At 38.2% G+C, this 24,982-nt stretch overlaps 1 protein-coding gene across 1 annotated transcript in view; it reads right to left on the bottom strand.

Moving 5' to 3' along the window:
• The window catches only part of slc12a10.3 (solute carrier family 12 member 10, tandem duplicate 3), a 53,343-nt gene extending 28,831 nt beyond the window's left edge, over nucleotides 1-24,512 (bottom strand). The window contains exons 1-8 of the mRNA XM_056742968.1: nucleotides 24,280-24,512; nucleotides 23,722-23,811; nucleotides 18,258-18,333; nucleotides 18,080-18,175; nucleotides 14,442-14,581; nucleotides 12,847-12,971; nucleotides 12,637-12,734; nucleotides 10,665-10,795 (exon numbers count right to left, since the gene is read on the bottom strand). Coding sequence (XP_056598946.1) covers nucleotides 10,665-10,795; nucleotides 12,637-12,734; nucleotides 12,847-12,971; nucleotides 14,442-14,581; nucleotides 18,080-18,175; nucleotides 18,258-18,333; nucleotides 23,722-23,811; nucleotides 24,280-24,489 — 966 coding nt within the window. The 5' untranslated portion in view covers nucleotides 24,490-24,512. The remainder of the gene's footprint in view (nucleotides 1-10,664; nucleotides 10,796-12,636; nucleotides 12,735-12,846; nucleotides 12,972-14,441; nucleotides 14,582-18,079; nucleotides 18,176-18,257; nucleotides 18,334-23,721; nucleotides 23,812-24,279) is intronic.
• Between the last annotated feature and the right edge of the window lie 470 nt (nucleotides 24,513-24,982).

The raw sequence follows: 24,982 nt of genomic DNA, 5'->3' as shown, positions 1-24,982 counted from the left end.
TCCCACTATTTCAGCACAGTTGAATTGCCCAATAGAAAATTTCTCACGCCTTATGCATGATGGGGAATCAGTCAAGAAGGAAAGGAGGTCTGAGGTTTTACTGGGTTTGTCGGGTTGGCATCCTCTGTGTTTGGGGATAAATGACTATAGAAATACATGGAATACTTACCTTTTCTTTCTATTATCAGAGAGACATCTCATGAGTTGTATGTCCCACTTTCAACACATCCATAATCCTGGGTGAAAGATGCCTTTTGGTGAGGTGGTGCTGATAATACCCTTTGCATGGTTGCCATCAATGCGACACATCATCAGTTGTGCACCTCAGCCTCATTGGGTGTTTCGGCCCTTTATCACAAGACACCCTCAGCCAAGGGAGGCCCACCGCAGGTTGATCAGACCTGTGTGTGTGTTGTATTGTTACAAGGTCATCTGGCAGCCCATGCTGTGTCCATCCACCTCAACGTCAGTGATTGACTTCTTATTTTGCACCACAGGCCAGTTCTTTATTATCCTCCTCTGGACCTGTCCTCTGAAAGTGACCAAATTGTCATCTATGATGACCTCTGCATTTAACCCGTCCAGCGAGCAGTGAACTCATGCACTGCAAGTCGTAAACATACATACACCCGGAGCAGTGGGCATCTAGCACTGCAGCTCAAGGGTACCTCAGTCGTTACCCGCCGGCCAGAATCGATTCAACAACCTTCTGGTCACGAGTCGGAGAATCTATATTAAATGTTAAAAGCATTGGAATTTACCTCTTCACTTCTCAGTGTGAGAAATACAAGGTGTGGTGTGTTAACTGCTTAAAAGGCATGTGTCTTGAGATTGAGCAAGCATAGTGTAACATCAAGCACTTGATAAGAAACGTGGAGAATAAGAGTGTCACCCAAATGTTCACTAGAGTTATACAATAACACACTTTTGTATCTCATAACTGCATCTATGTTTCAAATACAATTACATCCAGGGTGTTATAACATACTTTCTGAGTTGTGGTCTCTTTGTCGGCGTGGGGCTTTGTTAGTTTACCAAATATATCAAATGGTGTCGGATATTTTGCAGAGGTAGATGAACCCTGTTTGGATTCATGTGTTGGTTTTGCTGCTTGGGAAGGTTAAGTTTTGGTGAAGGGGAGGTTTCTGAAATGGGGGTAGTGATAGGAGAAGGGGCATGTGTGTTCTTTCATTTAAAAATGAATGGTCATTTTGTTTTACCTCACTCACTAACACATTTGTGTAACGGTTTAATTCTTTATTTAAAAAAGTATAGATTTGAAAGTAAACTTATATTTTCGTGATTTTAAATTGATTTGATACATCTAAATCAACAGACCATGGTGACAGATTTTTTATATCTACACGGTAAACCCAAATAAGTTGTGTTTACTTCAACATTTTGAAGAAACCGATTGCCTTAAAAAAGTGTTTTAAGTCTAAGCTAGTAGAACTAAATATAATTGTTGTCTGAACCTGTTGGTCAAGTATAATTAAGTACTGCTGGACTCAAAATAATTACTTAAGTTATCTTATTACAATAGTGTTCACTTTACTATAGAAATATTAGCAAGTTATCAAACTATCATTATGGTGATCAGTGTTTGCTTTAATTGGGCTTTTGACTCTTGCCTTCTGTTAAGTCAGTGCATGTATGTGTTTCAAAATTAACACATCCGTGTCGAATAAAAAGAGATCTTTAAAAAGAACAATTTGGAACCTATTTCATAATAGGTGTCAGTTTTTAATAATATATAGAGGCTGTTGAAAATAAAAAACAGTTTCAGCCTTATCTTACTGATGCAAATGTTTCAGTTCATAAATGTGCAAGGATTGTGTCAAAATAATGTTTAACTGACATACTTGGAGTTAACACTCATCATACAAACCTCAACAATGGTGACAATAATCAAACAAATTCAGATAGACAGATCAACTGCAATGCATGCTGGGAATCATAAATGAGGTTTGTACTATGATGTTACCCAGCATGCATTACAGCGTGACAGGTTTTTTGTTTATTGTCACCATTGTTGAGTTTCATACACTGATTATACATGTCTAATTCATTTCTGAGAATATGATGAATACAACATGAAACTAATATGTAATATCATGTCACCAAGTAATAACAAACACTGATCGTAATCAGTGATTCATAATAATAAAATCACCAATTGAAAACACCTACTAGATTTCCTGGTACCAGTGTACCATATGAGAGTGTGTTAGCACTGCAGGTGATATTGTCAATGCAGAAGGCAGTGTTCTCACTCCTGAACACGTTGATCAGTTGATTTTTTGAAAGAAAAATCTCAAAATAGAGACCACTGCTGCAGCATTTGTTTAAATGATCTGAAGTTGTGTGACAGATCAAACGTTTAAATTTAAAAGCTTCATTGTTTGTATTTTTATAGTTTTCTTATTGTTTTATTTTATTTTTCCCAACAACTACCTCAGTCATCATTTGCACTATTTTTGACTGCTTGTGGGTTTTAAAAATATGTTACTGCTTGTCTAAACTAGCCTAGTAATGTCAAAATATGCATTAAATAAATCGAATCGGATCGCATCGGCAATATTTCAGATTTATCAGCAAATATTCCATCGATGGTAGGAAAAATTGATATTGAATTGAATCGCGATGAACTGTCCGATTTACACCCCTACTATATAGGTAGTTCCATCCATCCATTTTCTACCGCTTATCCGAACTACCTCGGGTCACGGGGAGCCTGCGCCTATCTCAGGAGTCATCGGGCATCAAGGCAGGATACCAGTGCCAACCCATCGCAGGGCTATATAGGTAGTTGATATTACAATTTCAGAAACTGGGCCCGGTTTTTCAAAAGTAATCCACTAGGATTTTGGATAACGGGTTGGATCAAATCTTGAAAATGGGTTTTTCAAAAGAAAAAACGGATTACATAATCGGATTAGATCACAAAATCCAATCTTGGTTTTGATCCGGATCAAACCTTTAGTTTGGGTTTTTCAAAACTTTTTTGTAGGATTTGGATCACTTTGATCCAAAAAATCTGGATTAAATTGATCCCATCAGAAGGGTGGATTCAACATGGATTTCATGACCAAAATGTAATGAAAACTTTAAAAATGTATCAAATAATACTATATTTGGATCATGCAGTATCTTACAAGTTATCCTATTTATTCATAAGTTTTTAATATTATTTGTTCATCCTTCAGGCTACAGTGATTAGGTAGGCTTTAACAGGGCCGGCCCGAGGCATAAGCGAACTAAGCGGCTGCTTGGGGCCCTCTGGCCACCAGGGGGCCCCCCAATCGTTTTTTTTTTACAATTAAATAACTTAAAACAAGTTATATAAATGAATTAATGAATAAATAAATTAATGAATATGAATGAATAAATGAAATGAATAATTCAAGATAAGAAAATTCTGATTTGCCGACAACTGCTGCTGTGACTGCCAGCGGTTGAGTCATTCGCAATTGCGCTTTTACACATTTCGCGTGCATTGACAATTCGCGCCGGCGCGCAAGTGCGTGTCACTGTAATTAATAAATGACAAGCCATGTCACAAAAAAGGATGTATCCTCTGGTGCCGAAAAGAGAAAGAAGAAAAGGACAGAGGAGGAGAAAAAAGAGCAAGATAAAGGTATGTTTGCATGATTAGTGAAAATTGTGCTCACGTCACTTGAGGTAGCTGCTAGCCACGACTCGTGATCTTACATAAGCCCTCACCAGAGCTAACGTTAAATCCCCGCCAACAACAGTAAAATTTCACACATTATTAATATACATTTATCTAGGTTTATTTCACGTATTGATAATAGACATCAGTTTAAGTTGGAGAAAACAGCCGAAGGGGAACTTAATCTTCTAAGTTAAATGGATGCCCCAGCTTTCCTGTAGCTCAGTGGTAAGAGCATTGCGTTAACAACGAAAGGTCGTGGGTTCGATCCCAGGGGATTGCAACTATGTAAAATTTATAGGATTAAGCAATATAAGTTGCTGTGGATAAAAGCGTCTGCCAAATGCCTAAATGTAAATGTATTTAAAAGATTGCACATTTAATTTAAAATTATTTATTTCTTGTTTTGTGACAGTTTGTATTTAGAAGTTGAAGAGTAAAGTCTTTTAATTAAGTATTGTATTTAGTATTTTTATTCATTTATAATGTAAAATTATAGCGTGACATTTGTGTCAATAATCTTCAAGCACAGGTGACTCCGCGTGCTGGGAAAGGGCCCCCAAATCAAATTCTGCTTAGGGCCCCCAAGAGGCTCGGGCCGGCACTGGGCTTTAATGTATTCAGCCTTTCAGTATAGGCCTACAGCAAAGTAGAAAGAGTTTGGCCTCATAAAATAATCCTCCAAACAGCTGTCAAAATTGACCAAAAACAATAAATTTTATTCTGTCACTAATTGATATATATATTCATCACAATCGAAAATATTTTTGTTTTTAGAATATGTATTAGTGATGCATGCAATGATTACAGAATAACCAAAAAAATGCAAAGAATGGCAATCACTGATTTTTGAAATCCAAAACAAATCCAAATCAGAAATAGTGTCTAACTATTGCGTCCCTTGTTGCACGTCCTGTTTGCTCGTTCTGGTAGAATGCAGGAGGTTGGTTAGGGTCTCCAAGGGGCTCAGGTGCATCATTGTCAGCAGAGAGAGGGACATTGCGCTTAGTAGCGATGTTGTGCAGGACAATACAGTTATGTTGCATGCTTGCTTTCTGTGGTTCCACTCTCAGAACTCCATTTAAACGCTCAATTGCTCAATTGTTTGTGTTCAGATGAGCGGACTGCTGGAAGAGGATGGGGTGGGGTTTTTCTTGTTTTTAGTTTTTTTAAATGTGTGTGTTTTCAGGTGATCCTGAAAAGTTCCTATCCGGATCAGATTGATCCAATCCGATGTTGCTTTAAAAAACTGGCTCCAAAAGTAAACTGGATAACGTGATCACGGATCGCAAAAAAAGGATTACTTAATCCGGATCAATTTTATCCGGATTAAACCTTTTGAAAAACCGGGCCCAGGTTTTCACATGTGTCAGAATAGTCAACTCTTCTGTAAATCTTTAAGGCTTCTTGGCTGTCGCTCAGCAAATTGGAGTTTTACAGTACACTGGCCTGTCCTTCAGCTCCTACGATGAAGTCATCATCTGCCCATAGCAGAGATAAAGACCCTAAAGCATAATGTTTCCAACGCTCTGCTTCTCTGTAGGGATAGTGTTCTTGGGGTCATAGTCAACATTTTTCTCCCTCCAAAAACAGGAGTCATTTTGGTCTCATAGCACTTTCCCCAAGCCTTTTCCGAATCATCTTGATGTTCATTGTCAAACTTCAGATGAGCAAGGCGGGCCTTCTTGGGAAGGAGGACCTTGTGGGTGCTTCAGGATTTCAATCCATTGTGGCAAAGCGTGTTACCAACCCAGTCAACATGATGATGTTGTCACAAAGTGATCTCACAGTGATGTCACCATGAGCTTTCAGAAAACTCACGATGAGGTCAAAATGTAACCTCACTGTGTGCTCAAACTGTAGTCTTACTCTTGTACAATGATCTTAGAGGTTTATATGTGACTGGTTTGTCATTAGAAGTCACCATTATGTTGATGAGTGTTTGCTTCAGTTGAGCTCTTGACTCGACAGTGTTTGTCATTTCTTCCCCTGGCTGCTGTAGTGTTCACTTCATAGAATACATTTGTTATATCAAGTTATACCAAAGGAGTCTTTGATGAAATTTGAATCATGGGTGAATGTTGATTTGAAAACTGTCTGTTTGTGTGATAGTATAGAGTGAGATTCTGCTGTTTTTGTTGGGTTCCTGGGTTAGTCTCCACCTTGTTTGTTTTGTTGTGTGTATGAGTGTTCGAACACATGGGGTTTGTGTCATGGCGCCACGTGTTCGCTGTCTGCGTCTAATTGTTTTCACTTGCCGCTCCCATTACCCCATCATTTACTTCACGACCTTCACATGGTTTCTATCTCACTTACCCCCTTATAACCACCATCACTTCTCATTGTCCCTTGTGCTATCGTTGACTAAGGTCACAGTACCGTCTCGTATTCTCCAGTCTAGTCTAGTCTAGTCTAGTCTAGTCTAGTCTAGTCTAGTCTTGTCTTGTCGTTTGAATTATTGCTGTTTAAAGCTGCCTTGCTTTTTGTAGACTTGTTGACTGGGTGATTGTCCTGTTGACTGTATCCTGGGATTCCTTTTTTCTCCATAGGACATTTTTTAGTCCTCAGTTCAGACTCTATATACTACTTTTTGTTCCCTATTTTGTCATACTTTTGACCGTCTCACCGGACAGACCTTCACCACACTCGACCAGTCCTATGAGGAAGAGCCGCCTACCAGGAACCTGACTTCCACCCAAGGCCTCTCCCTCCTGCGCTGTCCAGGTTCCGGGTTTCACCCCAGCTCATCCGGGTTGCGTGTCTCCGTGGGCTTGCCCACAGATCCAGTGGACTCCTCCGGTGGGTCTCCACATCTCCACTGCAGACGGGTTCTTCGCTTCTCCGACTTGGTTAACGCTGCCGTACACTGGGGCTTACCCCAGTTGGCCTTGCAGTCAATCGACATCAGCTGAAACCCCGCCTGCTTCTCTTGCTACAACTATCACCTGTCTGTTTTGTGTTTAAGCTTAAATAAACATTATTGTACCGCAATTGATTCCTCTTCTTCTGACCAAACCTGACAGAACGATAGCACCAATCAGAATCAGCGGGTGCGGAATCTCTCCGAGTTGCTGTGTCCCAGCAGGGAGTTCTACTAGGACAAGTTACCCAGATTTACTCCACAGAACAAGATGTTCAGGCTATTATCTCTCAGATATCCCAGCTGGCGACCTTTCTACAGGCGGTGCAGGTGGAGACGGCTGCTCAGACGGCACAACTCCAAGCAGGTCCCTGCCACGAACCCGACCCACAAGTCAACAAGCCTCCGGTCTACCAAGGGTATCCTAACTCCTGTCGGGCATTTCTATCCCAATGCGCACTAGTTTTCAATCTCCAACCTCAACGCTATGCTTCGGAAGTTTCTAAGGTGAGCTTCGTCCACACTCTCCGGGCCGGTCAAGCTCGGGAATGGGGAATGTCGGTATGGAATGCCCAGTCCCCGTGCTGCTTGTCTTTTGAGGAATTTCGGAAGGAGATGGAGAGGCTGTTCGACCGTTCGGTTCGTGGTGACTAAGCGGCCACCAAACTGTCTCGCCTCAAGCAGGATCGCGCATGCATCACGGACTATGCTATCCAGTTCAAGATTCTCAGTGCTGCTTGCACATGGAACGCCTCTGCTCTTAGAGCCCGGTTCCTGAAGGTCTCAACGACAACATCGCGGGTGAGCTGGCAGTGATGGATATCCCGGAGAATCTGTAGGACCTTATCTCCTTGGTTCTACGGATGGAAAATCGCTTGGAGACCTGTAGGAAGCGGCTATTGATGGCAGGTCCTATGGCTTCTAACTCCTTGGACACCGAACCCATGCAAGTAGGAAGGCTCCGCCTCACGACTGCGGAGAAACAACAACGGCTGTCTCTAGGTCTCTGCCTCTACTGTGGGAAGTCAGGTCATTTTGCCACCAAGTGTCCGGTAAAAGCCAACGCCCACCAAGTAGATCGGGGGGTACTGGTGGGTAGAATTCTCACACCCGACTGACTTTTAAGCTTGAGTTCCAGGGGGCCACACATTCTGGTCTGGCCTTACTGGATTAAGGGGCCGAAGGTAACTTTATCGACGCCGCCACGGCTCGGAGGTGGCAGATTCAGTCCGTTCCCCTCTCTACTCCGGTGTCTGGCTGGTCGCTGGGTGGTGCTCATCTCCTCATCTCCTTCCATCGGAGTACCATGACCTCGGGACGGTCTTCAGCAAGTCTCAGACGACCTCTCTCCCGCCTCATCGCCCCTACGACTGCGTCATTGACCTCCTTCCCGGCACTACTCCTCCCAGGGGACGTGTATTTTCCCTGTCCGGCCCTGAGAGGGAGGCCATGGACCAGTACATTCGCGATTCTCTGCAGTCTGGACTCAACCGTCACTCCTCCTCTCCTGCTGGCGCAGGTTTCTTTTTCATCGAGAAGGATGGCTCTCTGCGACCCTGCATTGATTACCGAGGTTTGAATGACACCATGGTCAAGAATAGGTACCCCTTACCTCTCATGTCTTCTGCCTTTGAGTTATTTCAGGGAGCCAAGGTCTTTACTAAATTAGACCTATGCAACACTTACCATTTGGTTCACATCCGAGAGGGAGATGAATGGAAGACGGGCTTTAATACACCCACGGGACACTACGAATATCTGGTGCTTCCTTTCGGACTCACCAATGCTCCTGGGCATTGGTCCAGGGCTTGGTCAATAACGTTCTGGGTGACATGATCGATCAATTTGTCTTTGTGTACCTGGATGATATCTTGATTTTTTTCCCCTCTCTCCAGGTACACACCCGGTAAGTTAGACGGGTTCTTCAGCGACTATTAGAGAATCGACTGTCCGTCAAAGCGGAGAAGTGCGAGCTCCATGCAGAGTCAGTGACGTTCCTTGGACATATCATATATCTACTGCAGGTATTCAAGCCGATTCCGCCAAGATTGAGACGGTCGCCACGTGGCCGATACCCGACTCCCTTAAGGATCTGCAGCGCTTCCTGGGGTTCGCCAACTTTCATCGGCGCTTCATCAGGAATTTTGGTCAGGTCGCTGCACCCCTTACAGCGTTAACTTCCACTAAACTATCATTCAGGTGGAATCAGAGTGCTCAGGCTGCCTTTGATGAATTAAAGTCCCGGTTTATCTTTGCTCCTGTGTTATCTATTCCAGATCCTGAACGCCAATTTATTGTCGAGGTTGACCGGTGGGTCGGTTGTTCGTTCCGGGTGCGCTGTGATTTGAAGTCCTTCAGTGGGGCCACTCATCCAAGCTGGTCTGCAATCCAGGAATTCGGAGAACGAAGGCTTCCATTCGTCAACGTTTTTGGTGGCCGTCATGGGTCACCGATGTCAGACAGTTTGTGTTGGCCTGCCTGACTTGCACCCAGTCCAAGTCCAGTAATTGTCCTGCTGCTGGTCGGCTTCAACCACTTCCCATTCTCTCCCGCCCATGGTCACACATTGCTTTAGACTTTGTCACTGGGCTTCCGCCGTCTGGCGGCAACACCATGGTTCTCACCGTGGTGTATCGGTTCTCCAAGGCGGTTAATTTTGTCCCGAGTTAAACCTGTGTTTCATTCTCTCCTCAACCCTGCTAGCAACCGACCGCTCTCCACCAAAGGACTCTCCCTCCAGCGCTGTCCAGGTTCCGGGAGTCTTCGTCACCCCAGCTCATCCAGGTCGCGTGTTTCCGTGGGCTTGGCCACAGATACAGTGGACTCCTCCGGTGGGTCTCCACCTCTCCACTCCAGACGGGTTCTTCGCTTCTCCGACTTGGTTGATGCTGCCGTACACTGGGGCTTACCCCAGTCGGCCTTGCAGTCAACCGACATCAGCTGAAACCCCGCCTGCTTCTCTTGCTACAACTATCACCTGTCTGTATTGTGTTTAAGCTTAAATAAACATTATTTTTTCATCATCTTCTGACCGAACCTGACAGTTTTGAGACAATCAAATATTCAATGGTCTTTTTAATGATTATGCACACATACATTGCCAAAAAATGGTTTACACACAAATAAACCAAGAATCAGCATACAGAACTCAACAATGGTGACAATCAGCAGAATGAAAACATTTACGCTGCAATGCATGCTGGGTAACATAAAAGTTAAAAACTCATTAATGACCCCAAGCATGCATTGCAGCATGAAGCTTCTATGTTTATTCTTACCATTGTTGAGGTTCATACACTGAGTCTTGATCTATTTGTGCCTTGTTTATGAGCACATTATCAGCCGAACACTGCTCTTATCTACATTCACCAATGATTATACTATCATCAAAGACTCCTTTTACATTACTCAACATAACAAAAGTGCACTATATAATGAATACACAGTGAGTTTGCTGTGAGATTACATTTTGACCTCATCGTGAGTATTTTGTAAGCTTATGGTGACATCATCGTGTTGACTGGGAATGGTTTGCTTACTAACTGTGGTCCCAACTGTCTTGAAATCATGAACAAGCTTCCGTGTAATTCTGGACTGATCTTCAACCTTTCTCATTATCATCTTTACCTCATTGGGGAAATCTCGCAGTGAACTCCAGACCAAGGGCAATTGATAGCTATTTAGCATTTCTTCTATTTCAAAATAACCACATCAACAATTGTCTCCTCGTCAAGATTCTGTCTGTAGCCTATGCAAGGTTTGTGCAGGTCTACAATTTTGTCCCTGAAAGTTGACTCAGTACTGACATTATCAACATTACTGTTCACTATTAAATTCATGATGTGAGCTCTCCCACAACCTAAGCACAAGCACCACTCTTCAGAAAGATGGTAACCACGAAACAGAAGCACAAACAGAATATCTTCTGAATCTTAAAGACAACTGAACAATAAACAGTATCAAGTCTTCCCTTTTATTCTAAAACACATAAAATAGCACTTTTCCATAAATATTACTCTCCAATTAATTTCATAAAATCTACAACGACACGGAACAATTTTTGACAGTGTTTCCTCACTGTATATGTATTTATTTTCCTGTTACTATAATACTTTAAATAAATAAAAATACCTTGAGATCCCCACAGATGTTGACCCCAGACAGAATTCCTGTGGCAGCTGGGAAGAAAATGGAAAACATCCTGAAGAAAGAACCATCTTTTCCTCGAAATGAAGGCAGCAGATTCTCAACGAATATCTCAGCTGGAAAATCAAAAGTGTCGTCATTTTGGCTGTTACAAATGTTATGGCTGTCAATAAACAATTGTCAATAGATAGTAAGATAAAAGATAGAGATAAGATTAAGATGACTTTTTTGGTGAAAGCTGTAACAAAAAGTCATTGTCCATTCACTGAATGATAACAAAAATTGTAAAAAAAATATACGATAACGCTTTAGATTACGACCCTCAATATACAGCATAATTAAACAGAATTTACAGTGTAACTTATTGTAATATTAATGTACCTCTATAGTACATATAGGTAAAGGGGAACAATATGCAAACTTTAGAATATACTTTATAGGCATTTAAAAACTTAAAAATATACTTTAGGCATTTAAAAACTAAGGGGTAACCATTCCAAAATGATGTGGTATGCATGACCTTTTATTCTAGACAACAATCTTATGATCGGGCGAAAGTTTTGCTTGAACATACACTTTTTCTGTAATAACAATGCACCCATTTATAAGCTGCTAGGGGAATTTTTAACTATTAATTATTAATATTATTAGAATATAGAATTTTTAATATTAATTATTACAGCACACATGATGGATATATCTAACACACTGAAAATATGAGGACATTACAGTATGTGTTTTGTTGTTTTATATTTATAATTTGTAATGAAATTTTGTGATGAAATTTTTTGCATAAGATTGATCTAAGCTGCAAATCATGTCAGCAAATCAAATGCAATTATGAGATGATTAAGTAAAAATCATCTCAGTGCATACAGTACATACTGTATAATTACATCATGAAAGCAAAGTGAAGCCAATTTAGTTTGGTTATCTTTTTTAGTCAAACAAAAACCCAACATGATGTTACCCAGCATGCATTGCAACATGAAGTTTTCTTTTGCTGATCGTCACCATTGTTGAGATTCATAGACTGATTCTTCATGTCTGTGTGTCTAAATCAAGCAGTTTGCTATTGTTTATTTTTTTTATCACAAATCTTTGTGGACAGCAAAATGCAATCAAATACCCAGATGTTATAATGTTCTTTCAGGATCAGCAGCACAATATTTTTATTCAAATGTAAAAATGATAGTAATCTCAATGACCACCACCCAACGCCATTGTTTAGATTATCATATCCATATCCATATCAATTACATTATGTACAAGGGCAATTGTCAAGGGTCAAGATCGCAACTCAAGGAAACACTTATCTCCATGATGGTGACTTTTGTCAGCTGGGAACGATCTTAAACCATAAAAAACAGACATTTTGACTATTATAAAATGTGTAAAACCTCCAAGGAACGTTCTTATAACAAAATTTTGTTTACTGGGTCAGTTTAAGGTTGTTGTTGTTGTGTTTCTCTGGTTTTTCTACAGTTTAACACGAAATTTGGTATATAGACCTGAGATGACAGTTTTGGCACAGCACCACCTAGTGGTCCAGAGATGTAAAAAACGCTATTTTGGGCTATGACATTAGAAAAGTTTGCTCTAAAATCATGAGAGTAGTCTTGTTTGATTCCTCAAGACATGCTGAGTTGAACAATACCCAATGTTAAAAGCAATCTGAACAAAAAAAAAGTGGTAACTTCAAGTAACAAACCAGTCACATCTAAACCTCTAAGCACACAGTTTTGAGCACACGGTAAGTTTGCTGTACGGTTACATTATGATCACATCATGAGTATTTTGACGACTTATGGTGACATCACTGTGACATCAAATGATTGACTGAGGAGCCAACTGCTTTATCTGGTGAGCAAACTGGTCTTTGGCACTGACAGATTTGTTTCCAGCATGGTTAAATGCGGCATTATTTAGGAAAATATGTTTGTTTCAGCATACTCACATTTGTAGCCAAAGAATCCCACAGCCTGCTTTTCTTTGTTTGGAGGAATAACTGTCCCGACAAAATAATTAGCTAAGGATTGCAATGAAGAATAAAATCTGTGCCTGAGGTCCGACAAAAACAAAGAGGAAAACATCACATAAATTAGCAATAAAAGGGAGATTTTTGGGAAATTAAAGGCGCAGTGTTGACAGGAAGATACAGTAACACAGGATATGGAATACCTTAGCCTCCCAACTCATGCCAGCAAGTGTGATGAAGAGGAGAATAACAACAGTAATTGCCCCAACAATTCGCACATCATTGATAGGGTCCACCATCTCAGCATTGTTGTCCTGAGAGAAAAAATATATATTTTTTGTGGGAGAGATAAAGTATAACAAGACTGAGAGAATATGTGGTTAAAAATGACATGCCATTCTAGTAAGTGTCTAAAAATAGTACGCAGTCAACACAATGATGTCACGGCAATATCACAGTGATGTCACCATGAGTTTACAGAATACTCACGATACTCAACATGTAATCTCACAGCAAACTCACTGTGTGCTCAAACTGTGATCTTACTCTTGTATTTTGATTTTAGAGGTTTAGGTGTGACTGGTTTGTCATTTAAAGTCACCATTATGTTGATTAGTGTTTGCTTTAGTTGAGCTCTTGACTCTACAGTGTTTAAATTCTCTTTCTCTGGCTGTCGTAACTATGTATTTATCTTATAGTGCATGTTTGTTATATTGAGTGAAGCTAAAGGAGTCTTGGATGATAGTATAATCATGGTTAAATGTTAATGAGAACTGTGTTGTCCTGCCAAATGTGTAAAAGTAGAGAGTGAGATTCTGCTGATTTGAGACAACCATATTTTATAAAGATCTTCTAAATGAATAACACAAGTAAACATTGCAACAGTTTATAATTAAGACTCAAACTCATCAAGACTGAGAAGGTTTATGCTGCAATGCATGCTGGGAGTCATGAAAGAGTTTTGAACTATAGTTACCCAGCATGCATTGCAGCGTGAAGTTTTAATTCTGCTGATTGTCACCACTGTTCTGTTTAATATGCTGATTCTTGATGTATTTGTGTGTAAATCATTTGTTGCAAGATATGTGTTCATAATGCATTTAAAAGACCTTTGAAATAGCTGATCATCTCAAAACCACAGCATCTCACTCTCTAAGTTCACACAAACGGCGAGATTCCTCATTAACTTTTACCCATGATTATACAATCAACAAAGTTTCATTTAACATTACCCATTATTGCAAATGTGCACTATACAGCAAACACACAATTGCAGCAACCAGAGGAAGAGAAGTCAAACGCTGTAGAGTCAAGAGACCAACTAAAGCAAACAATCATCAACATAATGGTGACTTCAAATGACAAACCAGTCACATTTAAACCTCTAAGATCACAGTTTGAGCACACAGTGAGTTTGCTGTGAGGTTTTATTTCGACCTCATTGTGAGTATTCTGTAAACTCATGGTGACATCCCTGTGAGATCACTGTGACATCACTGTGTTGACTGGGTAGTTAACATTATAGCAGTTCTAAAATGTATTTTTTTCCTGTTGCTGTGAGTTTTATGTTGTATAACTTTCTGTGTAATTGTATACTTTTATAATAAATGAACACACCAGCAACAAGTCATTCAACCAGATTCCTGTCTCCCTCTCAAACCATTTCCCCCCTTTTTAATTTTTTATTTTTTATTTGAGCAGCTCTCTTGAGTTTGCAAATATGTAAGAATAAATAGAACCAAATCAGAACATTCGTTAACTGTATGTTTTTGTGAATGTCTCACTTTGAGAACATCTCTGACAGTCTCTGCAAATCCCACTGTATTGAGTGAACAGGCAAGAGCATTGGCAAATGAAAAGAGCAGACCAATAGGTGCCCCCAGCTCAGGACCCAGACTTCGAGAAATCATAAAGTAGGTGCCACCTGGATAAATATAGAAACATATGAGATGCAAAAATTATTAAATGACAACTTATTTAAATGTTTACTTTTTACAGCAACTTTTTGTGACAAATTTACTTTATACATTAATACACAACATATTAATCACATAATCACAATAGACAAAAGATTACAAAGCTTGTAACAAAAAAATACTTCCACTTTGGAAAAAGTTACTAACAATTAAGAACAATTAAATTAGTTTTTATCAAATTATATTTATGAATATTTCACATCACCATTATTGTGATTAGTGTTTGCTTTAGTTGAGCTCTTGATCCCTGACCTCAAGTGAGCAAAATCTCTTCTTCAAATGCTTACAGTACCATTTAAATTTTCTTCTTGATTTCAAGTCAATTATTTTGGGATATGGGTCAAGCTGCAATAGAGATGAATACTTTTGAAGCTGATCTCCAAATGTAAAGGTACTGTGATAAAATGAATAGAATACATTTTTGACATACTAACAAAAGTTGAAACTCGTTGTTACTTCAACAATGGTGACAATCATGATACTAATTCAGAGAAGCAGATCAATACATGCTGGGAGTCAAGAATGAGTTTTGTTCTATGATGTAACCCAGCATGCATTGCAGCTTTTTATTTTGTTCATTGTCACCATTGTTGAGATTTATACACCGATTCTTCATGTCTAACTGATTCAGAAATGTAATAGTTGAGTGAAAATCTTTTATTCTTTTATTTGTCCATACCTCTACTCTCTTCCATGTGTAACATGACTCTGCATTCACATATTTAAAAATTTGAGAACTGCAAAATGATGAAATAACTATACTTTTCTGACCCCCCTGGATAGTAATTCGCTTTACCACAACAGATGCATTTTGACTCACATGGACATCTAAGAAAACCTAACATTAACACTGAAGTGTCAAGAGCTCAACTAAACAAACACTGATCACAACAATTAAAATTTGTTGAAAGTTCAACGTTTTTGCAACATTAATTACGGGTGCAAAAGTGACATTGATTCAATGCAATTAACATTGACTAATCAACTATTTTTTAACATTGATTCAATGTTTGCTTGCTATCTCGGCAATGATTACCAGCACTTGAACCTAATGGATCTTATTCTTTATTCTTTATTTACAAAACCTCTTTGTTACAATGACCACAGGATTAGTTTGATGTCACCATTATTGTGATCAGTGTTCACTTTAGTTGAGCTCTAGACTCTTGCAGGCAACTAGTTCACTGCTCTTTTATCAATCAAAGCTGTGTTTCACATGCCACTCTTCTGTGTTACTAACAAAAGTTAATTGAGTTAATTGAATTAGTAAAATATGAAACATAATATAAGTTAATGCTTTTTTTATAATTAAGTGTTATTTAAAGAGTTTATATGTTTGAGAAAGATTGTATAATGAAATGACAAAAAGAAAAGTTACCATGACATGTGCCATATAGAAATTTGTGTGTTCAGATTACACTTAGTGATCAACATTAATCATACACAACTTAATAATGGTAATAATCATCAAACTTAATCATGTAAACTGCAATGCTATAACTAAAGTGAACACTGATCACAATAACGGTGACATCAAATTAATATTGTGTTCATTGTCACAAAGGGGTTTTGTAGACGTTCGTTATTTGATAAATAAAAGCAATTGATGTGATCTCCTGTTTCTGACCATTTTTAGGTAAATTCAAGGTTCTCTGAATAAGTCATATTTATTGTTTAATTATTCAATATTTATCATTTATCATTCATCATTGTTGGTTATATAAACTAATATTACTCAATTTTTATAATTATTCATATGGAGAAAAAGGTAGACTTTATCTAATTTATTTTAGTGTGTCATGACTCATATTTGATATATTTAGGTAATCTTTACTTAAAAACATAGAATAAAATTTACTCAATCTAATTGAGTGGAAATCTTTGCCTCAATTTTATAGTAGTAAATTCAAGAAGTTTGCATATAGTTTACTTTGCTACCTAGTATATGCAACTAAAATTTAAATGATTTGCATGGGTAATATTTACTAACCCTCAAGAATCACTTTTTTCAGTGATATGTCCAAATTTTGTCAATTTCATATTTTTCACAAAAGGATGCTATTGGTCAGTCCCCATGAGGGTCTGTTATTTTTACAAATTATTAACCAATCTAAAGTGTTGAAAATAGCTTGAGAGCAAATCTCTTTACTCCATTGGATAGATACTTTAACTGTCTGAGAAGTCTCGTAACTCCACCTCTTCTTCACTCCGTGGGAGCCTCTCGGCATTACGTCTCCTGATTGAAAGTCGGATAACTCTGTCACTTTTTTTGACAATAACGAGTGAAAATAGTTAGGTTAGATACATTTGAGTAGGCCTGTTTTGTTAAAAATCGATAGCTGTAATGCTTCGGTGCAGAAGGAAGCCCCTGAGCTTTGAAGGTAAATTTGCGAGCAGATTAGGCTAATTTCCGACTATTACACAGCCTAGTCAGTTTATCATTTTATTTTGATATTGCATCACTCATAGCTCTAACATTTAAAATACAGTTTAGGAAGATGTATGTAACCACGATCATTAGCTTTTATTAGCTCTCAAAGCCTCGTCGTCTCTTCTCAAAAGGCTCAACGCGACCGCAGACTTTAATGAACACTGCTGGCAGCAGCGACGTTGTGTCCGTACCATTCTGAACAATGACAGCGTAATTTCTTATCTCCCTGCTCCCAAGTCATAAACCTTGTTCTCCGATTAAACATGGTTTTGGGGAAATGTTTTGTTAATGCTGGTACAAAATAGTATATGATAGAAATATAAGGTAAAATACCAACTATAACGATACAATGTATAATAATTAAAAAAATATGCAGTTTTTTTATTTCCTGAAAAATAATGGATTCCACCCAACACCGACGATATATCAAATACTTGTTCATATATGCTACATTACATATATTTCAAAATACTAAAACAATAGCAGTTTTCGTATGCCACAAATAGATAGTACATAAATATTTGAGTCATATTTAGCTAATGAATACATGATCACATAGGGATAAAGCATATTTAGCATTACTATAAGGTGATCACTGTCTCCTTTAGTTGGGCTGTTGACTCTTGATTTTAACTTGTCATTATAAATTTTGTTGAGTTTTATAATTACGTACACCTGCGCTTTGATGGGTAAAAACAAAGATGTACCTGAAGTTTTTTGAGCTCTTCAAAATAGATGTTAACTCAGGAAGTAATGTGATGTTAAATGATGTTGCCTTGAAAGATAGACTCTTTGAACATCTACATTATGTAATGTTTTATATGTTTTATATATCCTGTCAAGTTATACATATATTTCTCTATTATTATTCTATATATCATTTTTCTTTCATAAAATTATTTTAAAAAGCAGTTTATGAACTACCCCTTTCAGGGTGATATTTTGATATTTTTTTTACAACAATACTGACAATAAATGTTTTCCAGTGCAGTTAATGACCACAAGAGTTACTAACCAGAGTACACCTTTCCATTGGTGGAGATCGCAGACACTGACGTTGCCGTTATAGTTGTGACGACAACAGACATTGAGATAATGACGTAGGTGAGAACTGCAAGAAAATTATGTCATTTTAAAGAGGTTTGTTTGAAAGAAAATGTTCCAAACAGAGAAATGGATGATGATTAACTTACTGATTCCAGCTTGTGATGTGATCCATGGAAGTCGTATAAACATTATGACTCCCCAGATGTTCAACATACAGCGAATCTGAAACACAACAACAGATCTTTTAAAGGTTCAGTCAGTGAAATCTAGAGGCACTCCACCCCTCCCCCTCGTTTTCAAACACTACGACGGCTGACTGAACAGGGCCGGCCCTGAGCATAGGTGGAGTAGGCAAATGCTAGGGGCGCCGCCGATCCTTACGGACACCAAAATGAGTGAAGATTTTAATAATTACTAGAAATGTACATTTTCTGAAGAAAACGTAAGGGGTTTTTCATGGCAAACCTCGTAACAGGGCTCTAGGGTGATGACACTAGTAGCCAAGAATGAATCTAACCAACCGCCATGTCTCTATGATGTTTGGATGCAGAGATAGAGGTCATGTTAAACGGTTGCTAGGCTTACCTGGTTGGTTGTTAGGGGCGTGCCTTAGCATGTTCCAATTGGTGATACTCTAGGCTATGAGTGAAACAAACCAACCCCCATGTCTCAACGATGTTCTGATGCAAAGATATAGGTATTGCTAAATGCTTGCTAGGCTAACCTGTTTGGTTGCTATGGGCGTGGCTTCGTAACTTAATGAAGTTCCCCCATCCCCTTGTCTCTAAGTGGTTAATTGCGAAATTATTTCGCTCTGGACAGTTATGACAGTTATGATGCTTTATATAGGCATGATTCCTCCTCATGTTAAGTCAATGGGGCATTTTGGGGGCTCTTACACCCCTTACACATGCTTAATACTTTCTGTGTATTCTTTTTGTTCTTAATATAGATTATTGATATTTAAAGGGATTTGCAGCATTTAACATTTTCATTTTACTGTGAGACGGACAATTAAACATTTATTTGAACTTTAGTTTTTATTAAGGCTTCAATGAGATGACTGACCCTGGTTTAATGGTACAAACACTATAGGGGAGTTAGGGATTGTCTCAGGATTTTAGTAAGTGCACTATTAATCGTTAAAGATCAAAATCTTAATGCAAACAGCCACACCATCTCATTGATGAAAATTGTTCTGTCTCGATTACACTTCTGAGAGAGAGAAAAATGCAGCGTTCACGTTTATAGCGCTGCCAATATTTCAAGTTGTACAAGATTGAATGTTTTCAGGTTATTTTAAACTGTAGAGTAATAGTAGTAGTGTTTCAACTGGAACTTGTGCATAGTGTACGCGCATGGGCGTAAATCTCATTTAACAGTAGGGGTGGGGCAATACATATAAAATTTCTCAAGAGCAATTTTTGGAGGGGACACAAATAATACAGTCAAAACTGTACTTACTACGACACTAAGCGACAATATGCATTAGGTTTATAGGTTTATCAAGCAGGCCTGCAGTCATATTATAACTGAACTGAACTGTGAACAATAAAGGTTTTTCCATTTATATATATTTTTTGTCTTTGTTGTGAAGACAGAAACTACCCATGATACTACATGTTGACATTGAGTCACTTTTTTAAACAGTTTTAAAATGTTATCCTGATTTACACTGCAACATTGTTTGACAAAGTAACCGTACATCGACATTATTGAGTGGTTGTTATTTTCCCCTGTAGTGCCCAATCTCCGCTAACAAACTTATTCATGTTCGTGTAGCCAAACAAACTTAAATTCTGTGTTGTACTCGTTGATGAATCGCCCGAGATTCAGTAAACTGAATGTTTAGCTTATCCGCCGCGCACATACTGCACAAATAGAGAGGAGGGGGAGTCTGCAGACTTGGAGCATGCAGTTTTAGGACCCTGTGGTTCCTTATTTCTCCACTAGGGGTTCGCTGTTCATTATGAACCACCAGAACAGACCTAACAGATAACTTCGTCGTCAATCGCGAGTTAGAGGTATGGTAAATAATCGTTTTTCTTACTAAGAAATGGTCCAACATGCATCGTTTTTTGACGATGAATTGATATTGTTATGAATTAATTTAAACATCTTAACATATATATATATATATATATATTGGTGAGTGTAATTTAAACTCAAAGACAATACAATTAATACTCTTGTATCTTGTTTTCTTAGTTGTTGGCTGGCTAATTAGGCTTATGTTGTGATATCATTGATCTCGTTTGTAATAATACTTGGAAATAATTAAAAAAACATTAAATGATCATCCAGTTGTAATGTCTTGTTATTTCAAAAAGTTTTAGAAAAATAAATCTCACTGAACTTGTATTAATTATACAGCAGGGGGGTAAAACTGCATACTCCCCCTACTGAAGAAATAAGGAACAGCAGGGGCGTAAAACTGCCGGGCGCAAAACTGCATGCTCCAGGTCTGCAGACTCCCCATATAGCAAATAGATGCTGTGAAAACGATCCTCTCCCACTGAATGAAAGCTGTGCACCTTTTGTGGACGCTAGATATAGTGCCAACATCACAAAACTGTAACCGGTATGTTCGCGACTGTGTGTGACACGGGACCTGAATGGCGGGATCGGTGGCTAAGTGTTGTGGTTAATGTTCATATCATGCCAGGTCGCTTAAAATATAACAATGAATGCGAAACGGCTTCGGCGTGTTAGTTGCAGTGTGTGAAGTCCTATGTAACAAGCTAACGTTAACTAGCTAAGTAACGTATTAATCGCTAACATAGCAGATTCATGGAAAAATACATCGGTAATCAGCATTTTTTTAGACAACTAATTTATTAATGAATCAGCATGAAGTACTTTAAAGAGAATCACTTCATTTAAAGTCAATAAAATATCCTTCTTACTGGAGTTCAACAACCAGTGATGAACTGAGCCGCATACCTGACTTGAATGTGTTGCGCAATGCGCAGGTGAGATTAACGTGGATAGCAGGCATTGGGCCAAACCATTGTGAGAGGCAGGGGGAACTCAACAGTTTCTAAATTTAAAACGCAATTTTTGCTTTTGTATTTTCTACTAATTACACAATTAGATTAGATAAACATAAATACATTTATGACAATAGCGAATTTAATTGATCGAGGGGGGGACAACCCTCGGATAGAGGGGGACATGTCCCCTCCGTCCCCCCCGGGATTTACACCCATGTGTACGCGCAGTAGCAGTGTTAACCACTACTCAAACCACACTAATGCATAGGGCCCGTAAGCTTGGGGCCCCTTAGTGGCCACAAGCGGTTAAATCATTTGATGATTGCTTTTGACGCCAATCGGCCTGCGTGCGATGCACCGGATGCACCTAATAACAGACAGGTCGGTCTCGGTTGATAAACCAATCAACGTTTAAAACTAGGGGGTGGGTTACCACGTTTTGACTAATATTTAAGGAACAACATTCTAAGTTTATGTGGAGTCCTTCAAATAAAGTAAGTAATGCTGGAGAAAAGTTTAGGCTGCAATGAAATAAAGTGACACAGCAAAATGTTAAAATGTGATTTTTAAAGCGGCTTACAAATACTGCTGTCTGATATTGTGAATACAATTGAGCTGTTTTTAGATGCATCTGTGAAAATTATAATGTGATGCTGGCTCCATATAGTGTTTAAAGCAAACTGCATGGTATATGTTTCATTGACAAATGAGTCGGGACAGACAAAAAATTATTTGAGACCAATGACTTGAACTCTGGTTTCCCTGGAAACAGACAGGATGCTTGTATGATCAGTTCAAATACCATCCAGCCATGAATCTGTTTACATTTGCCCAGTATTTGCTTGAAATTATATGAAATTGTTGTAATTGTCTAGTTTAAGTCAGTCTTTAGTAAGTTAGATCACAGCATCTATTTTATGTTTTTTAGGGGGAAAAAAATATATTTGAAACACTTGAATATGTTATAAAAAGTAGATTTTTTAAAAGTGGAATGTGAGTTCACCTTAGTCTAGAAAGCAAGCACTGAAATATTGAGGGTTCTTTAATCAAATTGATTTCTATAATATTTACCTGATTTGTGTTCATGCGGTTAAGTTTAAATTATTATTGAAGTCACAAACTCTATTACATTCTAAATTATCAAAGTGTTACGTGCGCATATCAAATATTAAAATCCAATTTATTTATCCAGTTTATTCCTGTAAACAATTTTGTGTGCTGTTTTGCGGTTCAAAGTAAAATAAATCAAGGTTATTTATGTCTCACTAATGACATACTCAATATTACTGTTGTGCAATTCAAACCAAAAATGTTAGTTTATTAATGTGGGAAGCCTTAGGTCTTGATTTTTCTTAGGGCCCCTTGTACAAGAGTACCCTTGTTCTGCTGAAAACAAAGGAAGATATTTTGAAGAAGATCAGTAACAAAACAAATCTCATCCCCCGTTCGGAGTGAATAGTATTTATTTTCCCTACTATGGCAGTTAATGAGAGATGAGGTCTGTTTGATTATTGAAAACCTTTAAATATCTTAATTTGTGTTCAGCAAAAAAAGACTATCATAAAGGTTTGAAACAACCTGAGTATATGCTGACAGAATTTTCATTTTGGGTGAACTATCCCTTCAAGTCATAATGAGCTGCTTGTGAAGAAAGGCTTGACTTCCAAATAATATAATTTTATTCATATTCAAGCATTAAATGTGGTATATGCCACAGCAATGGCAGGACCCAGGTAGCCTAGTTCTTCTGGCTCACTTGTGGACCACAACATGTTAGTTTCTGGCCCAGTACTGACAGGGTCCCAGGCCCAGATCTGGCCTGCATACCGATACAATAAAAAAAAGAATCATTAACTCAATTTGACACAAAGTTTTCTGAAGTGAATCTTGTTGCTGTGCAGGATCTTACAAGATATTTAAACACAAACACCATTACGATATTCACTTAGTACAGGCCCCACTTTCACTTTCAGATGTGTACGAAAGATCTCAGTGAGAAATAACAGATTTTTTATCTTGTTTACATTTTATGGAAAACAGTCCACTTTTATTAAAAGTGCACCTTTTTTCTTTACTGTAAATTAAATGTATCATATATCTCATCCATCCCTACATCAACAACGTCAGCCATCATCATTGTATCCAATAACAAATCACAAGTTAACCCCTTATTACAGTGATGTGTTTTATTTGAGACACACTTTTCAGAGGCTTTCTCTTCTATTCGAGTTGTGCATATATATTTTTTCAGATGTTCCTGCTAAAATGATTTAGGGCAAATAAAAAAGGATCTATAGATTAAGAATAAATGGTTTTGGTTACCAGTTTCACAGGTAGTTGGTCAATTAGAATGGTCTTTATGAAACCAGAGTACAGCAGTTGTGCCTTTGGTAAAAAATGGTGGTCAGCAGAGCTTTATAAAAATTGCTATTAACTGAAGACTTGAGGATCTTGCTTAGTACAAGACATTGTTGATATGTATTCTAAAACTCACAACACAAACTTCTCACACAAAGATTACAGTAGTCTTTTTAGTCATTTGCTTTCTATTTGTTCAATCAACAGGATGGATCATTTTGTTTTCTTTCCTGTTGCTAACTGTCTGTACATATCTTACCATAACTCCCAGAACCCATCCAAAGCGAACAAGTTTGACTTTGGGTCTGCCATCATCTTCCGGTGGAGGGGGGAGATCTTCGTCACTTTGCTGTGTTTACAAAAAATATATTGGATATTAATTTTACGGGTGCAAAATAAAACCTCCCATGTTTTATCATTTAAAACATGCTAAAAAACATCTATGATTGTTTCTTGTGAAACAGTACTTTCTTCATGCTTTACATGAGCTTTCATTAACCAAATTCACAAGCATTGGAAGAGAATAGAAGGATGGAGGAATTGACAAATTCAAGAGTCAAGGCCCAACTAAAGCAAACACATTCAATACTATTACAATAATGGTTTTATGAAATTTCAACAAGTGCAAATGTTATTTTAATTCAATTCCATTAACATTAACACATCAATAATTGTTCACATTGATTCAATGCTGCTATCAGGCTTTAAGAGTTCAGTATTCTGTTGTGTTGGCATTTTAAAGTTTTTGTGATGTCGGTTTTAGGAGTGTGCAGAAGAGTTTCTTGTTCTTTTTTCGTTAAACAAAGGCTTTACTTACTGGTTTGCGCAAAACATCTAAAGATGGCCTGGTATTTTTCACACGTCCTGTCCATGTGTCCTTGGCATAAAATTCATACTTTGGCAACGGGTCCAGTGGGTTGAAAAAAGACATTTTTTTCTTGTCCTGTTTCCCATAATCGCCCTCCCCTGTCTCCACAGTAACATCTTGAGGTGGTCCAGAGTTGGCTGAGTCACGTTTGCCTTTCATTATATTTTTTAGACGTGCAAAATAAGTGGTCATTTTTTTCGATAAGTACTTTAGATCGTTAAATTAAAACTTTAAAGTGAATCCGCAACGTCCAAATAATCAAAGACAGTATAATGGAAGGATACTGAAAACCTCCCTAAGTAATCTATAAATTCAGTGTTGCCTAGCCAATAGCTGGAGTAGATGTGAAGTGACTGTCGTTTGTTGTCAAGAAATGAGCAGGCTTTTATTCATACTTTAATGGAGCCTACTCAAACACACCCACACATACACCTGCACACAAACACATCCATGCAGATGCATCCGTTATAAGGCGTATACAAACATTTTTGCAGAACCATGACTAGCAATTCTTTGTATTGTGTTCTTATGCTATTTTAGAAATCTTGTTTGGAAATAATGGCGGACTGGTTTTTCAAATCATCACATAACATAGAGACATAGATTCCATTTAAACGACTGTCTGACAATATGCTGTTCTAAAATGCTTTAG

Source organism: Triplophysa dalaica, chromosome 1 (assembly GCF_015846415.1).
Source record: "Triplophysa dalaica isolate WHDGS20190420 chromosome 1, ASM1584641v1, whole genome shotgun sequence".
NCBI classification, from domain to species: Eukaryota; Metazoa; Chordata; class Actinopteri; order Cypriniformes; family Nemacheilidae; genus Triplophysa; species Triplophysa dalaica.
The sequence above is the reverse complement of the archived record's forward strand: the minus strand, read 5'-3'. Positions and strand labels throughout refer to the sequence as shown.